Source organism: Anticarsia gemmatalis, chromosome 11, assembly GCF_050436995.1.
Source record: "Anticarsia gemmatalis isolate Benzon Research Colony breed Stoneville strain chromosome 11, ilAntGemm2 primary, whole genome shotgun sequence".
Lineage (NCBI taxonomy): Eukaryota > Metazoa > Arthropoda > Insecta > Lepidoptera > Erebidae > Anticarsia > Anticarsia gemmatalis.
In genome coordinates, this window is record NC_134755.1 from 3325678 (window position 1) to 3337786 (window position 12109).

The 12109-nt window shown below is 32.9% G+C and overlaps 1 protein-coding gene across 1 annotated transcript in view; it reads right to left on the reverse strand.

Annotated features, from left to right (window-relative positions):
- The window catches only part of LOC142976588 (C3 and PZP-like alpha-2-macroglobulin domain-containing protein 8), a 210880-nt gene that overhangs the window by 77177 nt on the left and 121594 nt on the right, over positions 1–12109 (reverse strand). The window contains exon 4 of the mRNA XM_076120021.1: positions 1460–1645. Within this exon, the coding sequence (XP_075976136.1) occupies positions 1460–1645 (186 nt within the window). The remainder of the gene's footprint in view (positions 1–1459; positions 1646–12109) is intronic.

Consider the following 12109-nt stretch of genomic DNA (forward strand, 5'->3'; position numbering starts at 1 on the left):
AAGAAAAAAATCGATCTTACGTAACTTTTAAACAGCTATACCAAATTGGATTATTTTAATACGTTTATATAAGATCGATGGGATGAAATTACCCATGGAATCAACGGGATATAATATTACTATGCCCGGACGAAGTCAGGCCAGTCCGCTAGTATCTTAAATGCATTCTCAAGGATATAATTATCACGCAATCTTATTTTAATCTGTACAGCGGTTTTGAGGAGAAAGAAGGCCAAAGAAATCACACTTTCACATTTACAGTTTTAGTATGAATAACTCAGCATTTGATTTTTGCCATTGTTCTATTGTTAGCGTAGATTCCACTGCTGTTTAAGGAGAGTCTGATTAGCTAGCTTGTTAGTAGTTAGTCAATTCATGCTATCTCGGTCATCTCGTAGCTCTGTTTGTTTACACTCAAACATGAAGTGGATTGACGGCTGCTGATGACAATGTACACTTGTGAGAGCTAACCCAGATATACGTTTTATAGTATGATTCTTTAGTATGATCGTTTTTAAATTATGACGTCATTATTTTAGCTATAACTTGCCAATTAAAACAGCTGCATTCATAACATCAAAGTTCAGTAGCACAATTATCTACAGGCAGCACAATCAAAATAATATAGAGAGTTTTATATTTAAAATGTACTGCAAAAATAGTTCCAATGCGCCCAGTAGAGGCGCTAATCACATTCTCAAATATTTTTTTTATAGCTAGCCGGTTTGTCAAAACTCAAAGGTGGTCCAGAATGGTGCTACTGAACTACAGCTTAAATTACAGTTACGTCATACTTCGCTAGAAACGAGCCGTCATTTTATTTCTAAGTATAAAATTTTCAAGTTTTCACCGTTTATTGGTACAGGCTAAGCGTTAATTCCATTAAATTCCGTACGACCGTCCGAGTTCCATTTTATGGGCTGTAAACTTTAAAATAAAACAAAACTCATTTGTACTGGCTGTTTTATGGAGGAAAAATATCTGAAGTATTATGAACGAAGCTGTATAGGGAACGAAATTTTTGAATTGGGATTTCACGAAAGGAATTTACGAGTTATAACGAATTTAATGGAGACTTAAATATGTGCGTATATTTTTTTCCTAATAAGGCCCGTAATAAAAAGTTTTTTAATGTTCAGTGTTGTGTACTTTTACGCTTGTTATGGCAACTTTACCTGGATATTTGTGAATTCATTTCATATCGGTGCTTTCCTGAATTCCAAAGCATTTTTATTAAAGTAACCGTACATGTCTTATGAAAGGAATAATAATAACTATTGAGGTTTACGCGGAAGCGGACTTTGCTTTAGTCAATCTACCGATAAATGAATAATTCTAACCACAAAGGGGACTGTAATATTAACAAAAAATAACTAGCAAAATCCACCGTTAGGTAACTGACACTCATTATGAATTTTGGTTTGAATTATATAAAACTAAAATATTTTCAAGTACTTACTAGTCTCTCCAGGTCGGTAATGATGTCGTGCCGGCCGCACGATCACGTCTCTTACTGGTCCGAGCAGACGGATGACGCTATGACTCTTCGCGGTACATTCATCGTTACCCACACACCCCACTGTCGTGTGCAATGTACAGTGCGAGGCGGGTGATGACGGTATCTTTAGAGGGATTATACCGTAGCCTGAAACAAAGAAGAAAACATTTTATTTACAAAGAATATGAATAGTATCTTGTTGTCATTCAGTCAATGCTATTCATGGAGTTCATAAAAATCCTGTAGTAGCGTGGACAATTGTACAAAGTTTATTTAGGTATTCGTGTCAAAAACGAGAAAGTCAACAAATGTGACAACATGGGATAAACATTACAACAACAATGCAAGCACTTATCTATACTAATACTGTTTGTTTGATTGTTTGTTTGTTTGTTTGTTTGAACGCGCTAAACTCAGGAACTACTGGTCCAATTTGAAAAAAACAATTCAGTGTTAGATAGCCTATTTATCGAGGAAGGCTATAGGCTATATAGCATCACGCTACGACCGATAGGAGCAGAGAACCAGTAAAAAATGTTACATAAACGGGGAAAATTCTCTCTAATGTGACGCAAGCGAAGTTGCGCGGGCAGCTAGTTTTAAATAATATGCTTATCATACCTTACTCCGTAGAAATATCTAGAAAGACCTGACTTTTGGGCACTATATTGCATACAAGGAATAATAATACAAACCGTAGTTCACGGGCATAAAAATAAAAACATACTAATGTAACATAACGGTCTCTAGCGGAACAATCAAGTTCTCATGAACACGACGGAACGTATTTATAAAACTTAATACTAAGACAACAACCTGTATATGACACAGGATCAACTTTTTGTTCATCTCTTCATTCGGATAGAGCTATTACTGGCTTGTGTGCAGTGATTATGTATGACGCGGCAGTTGTCTTTTTGTTTGTGATTTCATTTAGTCTGGATGTGACTATGTAGCAGTATTTTTGCAGCTTGTTACTGTTGGTAGAAAGTTTCGAGTGTATTCTAAAGCAATCCTTGAAATTACTTGCCAGTGTAATATGTATTTTGGTCCTATTCATACAATAGGACCCAAAATACATACATGCTCTTGCATCTCAAAGGGTATTATTATTTTATAGAGCACTCTTTAATATAATCATACCCTTTGAAAACTTACTTTACCAAACTACAGTATACTATCGAAAATATTCCTACTGAAATTGTAAAGCTGAGGAAAAAATCCCGAAATGACGTCACCGTTCGAGTTCTACCGAAACGTCGAACACGAAATAAAACAATGGTCATCAAGAATCAAGTAACAGATAGTCGCAATTCTATTACCGAAGTCTAGGCAGCACAATAAATGGCACTTGCACTTCATTTAAGCAAAGGCTTTCGATACCAACAATAAAAGCTTTTGGACCTCCTCCAAATGGAACCTTGTCGAAGAAATTTCCACTGCGTCCGCCAACCGAACACTTAAATGAACCAGACAGTTAAGGTGAATACACATGTAGATAAATAGACAATTCGTTTTTATAAACCCTTTAACGAACATCTAATGCTAAGTATATAAACTAGCTAAACATACAGTGATAAGTCGCACGATGTCGCCATATACGCATACATATGTCAAGGCAAATCACTCGGTTTTGTTTAATTTAATGTTGTCACTAAGACAGTTGACCTGGCTTCAAACAACCTAATAGAACATACGACTAGTGCCAAGAATATTTCTGTCAAAATGTTCACGGCTGCTGAATATTCATACGTACAAAAAATAATGCAAATTTTTTATGTAATTTTTCACTTTCCGGGTCCTTTGCTCGTAATTTGTAAGTTACATTCGTACATTATTAAATCACATCAAGCAGTCACACGTCATGATGTTCGATTCTTCAAAGAGCACTAGAATCACTAGTGTGTACTCATCTTTAAAGGTGAGAGTTATTATAACGCTTAAGTGTAGAACGACTAAAAGAATTCCCTCTTGCTTCGTTCCTCCTATTTTTATGCTTCCTACAAATTTATTTTTAGTCGTGATTCTGTTATTGCAAAGATTAGTAGTTGAAACTTGTTCGTCCGTATTTACTGGATATTTTTGAGGACATAGACCAAATATAGTAATAGTGTTTTGATTACGGTGATGATCATTCTGTGATTGGTGACCATCGTATTTATCGCATCTCTATTACGCAAAAACCTACGAAGTAAATATTTAAAGACCTTTTTATTTCTTAGTCTACATTATTCAATTTATAACTTGTTAACTTTGAATACAACTTTATAAACGAAAGTTATTTAGTAGAGCTACAATAAATAACTAAACAGAACACGAAAACTATTTTGTTTGAGAAACAAACACAAACAAAAAATAATATAATATCAAAACAAAGAACAACAAAATATAATTAAATCTAGTCGGTAACTGCCTTCGTTCTCTCGTCTTTCTTAGTAATTAATTCATCTAGGAAGGCATATTGTTGTCTCTGTCACTCTCGTCAGAAAACGTCTATCTCTGTCTCTTTCCCTCTCTATACGTGACAAGTATTACTTTCCACGGGGTACGTGCTTAGAATTAATGATAGAACTTAAGATCCCTCGTTATATTCAACGATTCATGTTGGTCATATATTAAAAAGTTATCATATTTGTGTTGTTATACGGATTAACATAATATTTATGGGATTTAACCCTGGACGACTTCAAAATGATATATAATAATTTAGGAAAGCTACTGAAATGTTACACCAATAAAAACATAAGAAGATAAAAAAAAACATCGTGAGTTACAAAAACAAAACAATCAATTATTCTTTCGGAGCTACAAATATATTGAAACTCCATAATTTTACGAAGTGCAATGTAATAATACAGTCTTTATTTTTAGACAAACAGACACCTGGATAAAATATTAATTAATTCACTAATTGGAAGTACTTCGAAAATAAACGAAACTACCTAGACAGTCTACATTCAGTCCACTTTCCAATTATCCTTCCTGTCTACATTTCTATTAAGTCGGCGGAATCAATTTATTTGTAGTGTAAATCTTATCAACGTAAAGCTAACATCTACAAGAAAACGTTTCAAAGAAACCGAAGTATTTCAATTCCGAGTATTCGAACGCACGATGTTGCCAATAATAGGTTTCTGAACGTACTTAGCGCGAATGAGCCAACGTACAACTTTGGTCCCGTGTCGCTAGGAAATTGTGGTCATTGTAACACAAACTTTTCTGCCATTGACGCGAAAACTGGTCGCAACTTGAGAAATGTTCCGAACATGTTCTGTTTATTAAAATTTTGATTACATACGGTTCAATTCTACGTGGTTTTGAGTTTTGTATACGTTTTTTTTTTACTTTTGTAAGTTAGTTAGGTTAGTTGGATTTCTTAATATTGACGTTTTGATGAATTACTGTGTTCGTTTCTTATTTATTATATTATGTTTTTCAATTACTAGACCGAAATTATATAACTAGAGTATTATTGGAATAAACTTTGGTTATTAAAAAATATAGAGTAGTACAAGATTTTACGACGCTACTACTTATCAATTTAATAGATGCAAGAGCCGCTTACTCGTTGGTAAGAAAAGTATATTATATCATAGCGCATTATATCCCGTACGTCAGTAAATTGTGTCCATTGTAGCACAAACTTTTGTAACATCGACACAAAAGCTGTTGGCAAACTGAACTATTCTAGAACATTCGTTTTATTAACATTCCGATTACACACTGTGAGTTCAATAATGTTTGAGTGTGAATTTACATTGTTTAGTTACGTTTGTATTAAATTAATGGAAGCGGTTAAATAATTACTCTGTATAAATTAGTGAATAGTTTGACTATTATGGTTAGATAAATTTCATTGGACTAAAATTAAAAACGATTATGTAGAATAGCATAATTTAACCACATTTCAAAACAATCACAAATCATGGACACAATTTTATTTTGAGGAGTTAATATGACGTTTTAGACAGGTAAAATTCAATTGCAAGTCTTTCAATGACGTCAAATTCTTCTTCAAATGAAGTTTTCTAACGATGAAAAATCCCACCAGTAAAAGCCTGAAACCTATACAAAGAAAATAAACTATTAAAAACAATAATGCACTCGCAACAAAAAAGATCCGAGACCTACCGCAACCCATTCAGAAAATATTATTTCACGTTGCTACGCCGTAGGTGAATACACGTGCTACGGTCGCTACGGTCGCTACGTGTGCTACGACGCGATGGTGGAATGTTCCTGTTCCGGCTCACTGCACTTATCTCACTCCTTTGTTATATTTTATTCGAGTTATAACAATAATAACTGGTAAAAATTTTGGAATAGAAGTTTAGTTTGTTGTGCATTTTTATAGCCTGTTTAAAATGGAGTAGTTTGTATTTTAACTTTACAATTTGCAACGCTCCTTGAGTCAATTGATAACACTTCATTAAAATCATCTCATGGAATCGTCTAATTTAATTAAAATACGAACGTAAAATTTTTCTTTAGTAACGTCTAATCTAATAAAATAAGGTTTTACCTACAAATATCACTAATTATACCCTCAGGTGAAGCGGAAGCAAAGGTAAAAAAAAGACGTTACATTAAATGTGATACACATTTTCCTTAAAAAACCCGTTTATTTAATATTAAAAAGTAAAGCTTTGATCCGAAATCAATACGAACAATACTCTTTTATCAAAAACAAAGTTGTTTGTTCCACAAGCAGATAACTCAGTACCCCATTATTGTTAAAACATACTTTAATGATCTTGTATTGAACATTGTTTGGCAAACAAATGAAATAAAGGAAGCTCTCGTTAAAACTCCGAATAGAAATGTTTTATATTAAAACATCGTTCTCAGTGTACTTAAGTTGGTAATTGATGATACTGTTATACCTTTAATCAATTATCTTGAATCATTTCATCGAAAGCTTTTGTTTTATGTAGGCGTTTGATACTTAGAGGTTTTAAGAGAAAATTGAGGCATATTTTTGTTACAAAGATTTTGTTATAGTAGCTCCTTTTTTAACGTTTAATGAATGCATATTTAAGTTAGTACGTCTTAAGGTATGTATTTTATCAAGTATGGTAAACGTTTCATTAATTTGCCGCTTTCGTGTAAAAAAAATTTAACGTATTATATTTAGGCCTCAGCGTCAAATGGATTGTCACTATTCAATACATTGCTGCTTTGACGTAACGTGTTAATCTCAATAATCTAAAAGAGAAAACAATGTCCAGCATAGTGGATTTCAAATAGTTGTCAACTGAGATACGTGATAGCCCCCTGGTTACATTTAATTCTGCTACGAATGTCGTAAAAAATTATAAAACTTTTTCGTTCATAATCGCCACGGTCTATAAATAAACAAATTATCAGTATAACCAGCATATATTAAGAAAAATATACGAAACCCTAGCCTTACTAACCATGAACCTTAGAGCGGCTAAAAACGCGATGTGACACGTACATCCATCTCAAAAGTCCACTTGTGAAGGGAAAGAAAAAGATTAATAGTCCTCGCTGCAAAGACCTTGAACCATATCTGTATGAGAAACTGTTCAACGCTACTATATAGAGATAGTTACGATAGAAAGAAAAACTTAAGACGGTTTTAGATTATTTTATTATTGTGGATAAAACGTGGGTTATAATTGGACCTTTATGTTATTTTATAGAGAGTTTATGAAAGTTTAAGATTAAGCCGGCTAGGTTTACTATGTTATAGAAAATACCATTTAACTTAAACTACATGATTTTTAGAATCTCAGTAATTTACCGCTGTATTTTAGGTTCGTATATTCTTTAATGTCACTTTCATAAGAGAATAGCAAATGATGTCTAGTAATAGTATAAAGTAATCAGTAACTTTCTTATTCTATTCTAAACATAACATTATAGATATCTGAGGAGTTATCGCTACGAATATACAGAAATTATAACGTCGAATACCGTTTGATAGTATCCTTGACACAGTAAAATAGTTGTAAAAGCCACCCGTATCACGCAACCTTCAATAATACCTTCAGATTGCCGCACAACTCCATACAACACAGCCTGTTCTAATTAAGAAACTAAATCCCTCCACCACATACTGACAACGGTATTAACCGAACAATTTGTAAAGACACAAAATGCTCGAATCCCGAAGGCATTCAGAGGTAAACCGTATTTAACCGTCTTGCTTGCAGTCACTGGGGCATGAAGCGATACGAAGATTCATGACTTCTATACAAGGATTTAAAGTATTTAATACTTGGAGAGTTTGAATTTTCTTCGTATTTGCAGTTGGGAAGGGAAATGTATCTACGGTTTTCTTGTTCGACGTTTAGAAGCAGTGGAGATTTCAGTAAAAAAATATGTAAAGCGTTTTTTCTATGTGTGGTACAAATTACTAGTCGTTACTTTTGTATGAAACCATACACCACATTAAACAGCTTTAGTGCAAAGGGCGAGCCTTGAACGTAAGTTTAAAACTATTAATATACGTTCATATAATGTTCTTGACTATAATATAATTAATTTACTTAAATCCATAATTAACTTGTTAAGCTGTAATAAATGTTAAGTATTTAAAAGAACTCAATAAGTGTTTTTAGAAAAATGTTTGTAATATATTTCAATATTCAGAAGGGAAATTATAGGGTTACATGACGTAACGAAAGTACAGTCGTGTGGAAAAGCAATTTTATATATTTTTATTTTTTCGCAACGTTGTTACTATCTTATTATCTTCAATAGATGCCCATAGGTATATTCGGATCACGTTCGCAAACAGGAAAAAACATTTCCTTGAATTTATCTCCGTCGAAAAAGCGTGACTATAGTTAAGTAGCGAAAATAATATTTTCTCGGATACAACTTGGATTATCTTACTCGAGTACGAAATAGAGACATAAAGAACAAATTCGTTGGATTATTACGTAACTTTTGTACTTTAGTTATATTGTACATTTATATAGACATGAAAAAATAATTTGTATTCATGACTTTTTGATAGCCTGACAATTTAGTAGACAAACTCATGAATTCGAATATTGTTTGTGTGAGCGGACTTCAGGGTTACCATAATCTTATATATCGCACTCCCGGTGCAACACTGTCACTTTTGTAAAAAAACAACAAATCTATAGATATGTTATAAAGTCATTGTTGTGTGAAGTGTCAACGTTTTAAATGCTTCTCCTGAAAAACTACATTTTTGCATAAGTGACAGTATTGCACCGGGGATGCGATATGTAGATTGATGTGTAAATTTTCTCAAATAGAAGTACATAGGAGATTATTTAGTATCGCTTGTTTTTATTTTCTAATTAACCAAGTAAGTATATGACATGTAACGATAAGTTATTTATTTTCTTATTGATTAAGTGGAAATTCCGGGAGGCCCCTCCCGGAATTTCCACTTAATCAATCCGCCTTAGAAAGACATACACGGATCATATCTGTGATGTCTTGCAAAAAGGTAAAGTGCGTAGTACTCGCGTAACCGGGTGGACCGCTATGACAAGATGTAAATCAATGAAGCAAACAAAGTTTGTACGGATCGTGCTAAATGGCGTTCTTTGTTCTCTACCTACCCCTGTGTACAGAATAGTTGATTTTATTTATATAATTACATAAGGTTCTTGTTATATTTTACCAACCAATTAAGTTACACAAATTGCTATTAGCATTTATATACATATATCGAATTAATTATTACATGATATATTTACGGCAAACATGCTATAATAAGATAATATGATTATTAATGTGATAGTATTAATTAGCACTACAATAAATAATAATATGTACTTATGTTAATAAATGTTAGAATTGATAAATATGCTTAGTATTATTGTGTAATTATGAAGCACCATTTATTTGTATATAAATTATATTTGAAATTCCTGGAATCAAATATCTCTTTATGGTACACGATATGTTATGGCTAAATTATTTAAATCAACAACGTATTATAATAGTACATTTATAGTTGTCATGCTCTAGAATCTATCATTTCAAATCAATTTCAAACATTAAGTCAGCCCAACAATGGAAACATAGCTTTGTCTAGTTTCAAGTAGAATTTTTTGTTTATGATTTCACGTTTTAATCTATGATCTAGTAATGAGTAATCAGATTCCTCATTATTTTAGAAGTAAGTTGCAATTCTTTATTTTTACAATTGGTAAAGAATAGTAATCTAAATCCTTCTACATTTACATCGCAGCATTTTTACAATCGTTGAACTGCAAAATATTTAGTTTTATCTTAGAGTAACGAATATAAGTAGAAAAATTGCTGGTGGTCCAATAAACGGAGGTCGAATTATTTCATTAAAAAATATTGATAGGAGTCCGTGTTTAAACAACGGGTATTATTTCATAATAAAAAAAAAAGAATGAATAATTTGAATACGAAAGTAATCAAAGAAGTCAAAATAACCAAGCAAAATCATCTTCACACAATTATTTCTCACACACATTATACTGAACATTTAAAACCTTGTACAATCCCAACAACGCTACTTAGAAGTTCGGTAGTTATTCCGGCTATGTTATTCAGATGTCCTCCAATAACTGCGTGTAATGTACTCTTAGAAGTGGCGGATTCAAACAGTTCCGCATTACAAGTTGGGGCACGCGACGCTAAGTGAATTGCGTATCTGCAGACAACGGTGACCACTTACTGTTAAGTGCTGACCTTTTTCGTATTCATACTTATGTATACTTGTATATGTACATTTCTATATGTTTTGGTATGCACTGCGGTGGAAAACGTGTGCGGTTGGTTTTGATGTTGTTTTGTGCCTTTATGTTATTATGTGTAGTGTTTAATGTTGTCAAGGAAATGCTTTGATCTTTAAAACGAAGTTTTCCAAGATCTAGTTTTATGGTACGTAAGTTCAAAATAAATCTTGTGTTTTTTTTCTTTTAAGCTGTTTGTGAAAGTGTCTGTTTATAAATACCGTTAAGTTTTCTAAAGATTATAATTGAGCTACTTTCTGTTGGTCATTTACTATTACTATCCATTTGACAGACACGTTTGATACATGAGTAAGCTTACATGCTAAGACATTAAACTCATTAACGTAACTACATAATTAATTTGAAGCTTCCAACAAAATGTTCACAAGAAAAACAAACAGAGAAATTGTAAAGTCTTCATAAAATTATTCCAAGGTTGTCACGTCATCCGCGCCAAGTGTCGGGACAAAAGAAGCGAGGCTAATCCTGTGGACCGAGATAATTAAATCACTCTGCTACTCCTCCTTGCCCCTAAACCTGCTTTAAAGATGTAAAGCAGATCTTTAGACGGATGAAAATTTAATAAAAATGTATTACTCTAAGTGTTATGGAAATTCGGATTCTGAATTAAGGTTTTAGGTTAGCTTAATTCGCGAATACCTGATATTTCAAAAAAGAAAATTGTTGGATTTTATTTTAGTATTCAGAATGGTTTTCTCTAAGTAAAGTAAATAAAGTGCTACAAAGTATAACTTTGGCTATTTCAATAAAAAGAAAATTAAGTAATGAAAATTACCTGCAATTAAAAGCACCTAAATTTTGTCGACTATTGCTACAGCTAACATTTAAGTACATAACTGCATTAAATAAAAGCAAAGCGACAAACGAAAACCTTTATTAACAGCACTTGAATAAAGCAATTTCAAATTCAATGCTGTAAAGGACAAAAATATTTTCATCACTGACAATGACATTCCACCACTCATATGAACAACGCATGCTTTGTACACTTCAAACAAAAAACACGTGATCGAAATAGAACTATCCGATGATTCGAATATCACAATAGAATTAGTGAGAGCAAATAGAGTTATGCATTTTGATCGTGTATTGTTCCCGACAATGGTCCAACGTTGCGTAGTCCATTTTTTCCATTTCATGTCGTGTTTATTTCATAAATATTGTACAGTGGATAACCTACAACGTGAAAACATTTAGCTTTGCAGCTTTTTGTGAATTTGAATTGTTTTTAATTTTTTTTACTGAATAATAGACATGTTTTGGAAACTAACGTTCGTGTATTTTGAAATACAGATTGACCATTTATTGTTTAAAATTTTTGTGCTGGTAACATGACTAAATCTATTTGCGTATAAAAAAAACTTGTGTATGTACAGAGTCTAGTCTACAACAGAAACTGCGCAACTGTTGATGAGGCAAGGCCGTAATAACATACCGCATATTGAATTTAGCCCACATCTAAATAACATTGTAGGTTAGTTCAACCGTACATCTACGCAAAATTATACAGCCTAACAGTCCAACCTCGTTCCGCTCACTCTAAGCTGTTTGCTGTCCCAATTTAAGCCCGCTTTGGGCTTAATTTTCAAGCTGCATACAATTTAGCAAATTAGAGGATTTAACGGCTTCATCAGAACACCGCGCCCGATGAATAGGTTCATTTAGTGGAGTGCATCCACCATTTTGGTTGATTATTATGTAGTTTTGATACTAAATCATAATTATTGAGTGAGTTAGAGATTAAATCAAGCTTGTTTACCGCAGAGAGGCTTTTGGCTCAACTGCATTTTGCACTTTTGGCTCAGCCGCAGTCTTGTACCGCAAACTACAATAATGTTAATTTGGAATGCGACGACGTAAAATGTTTTTA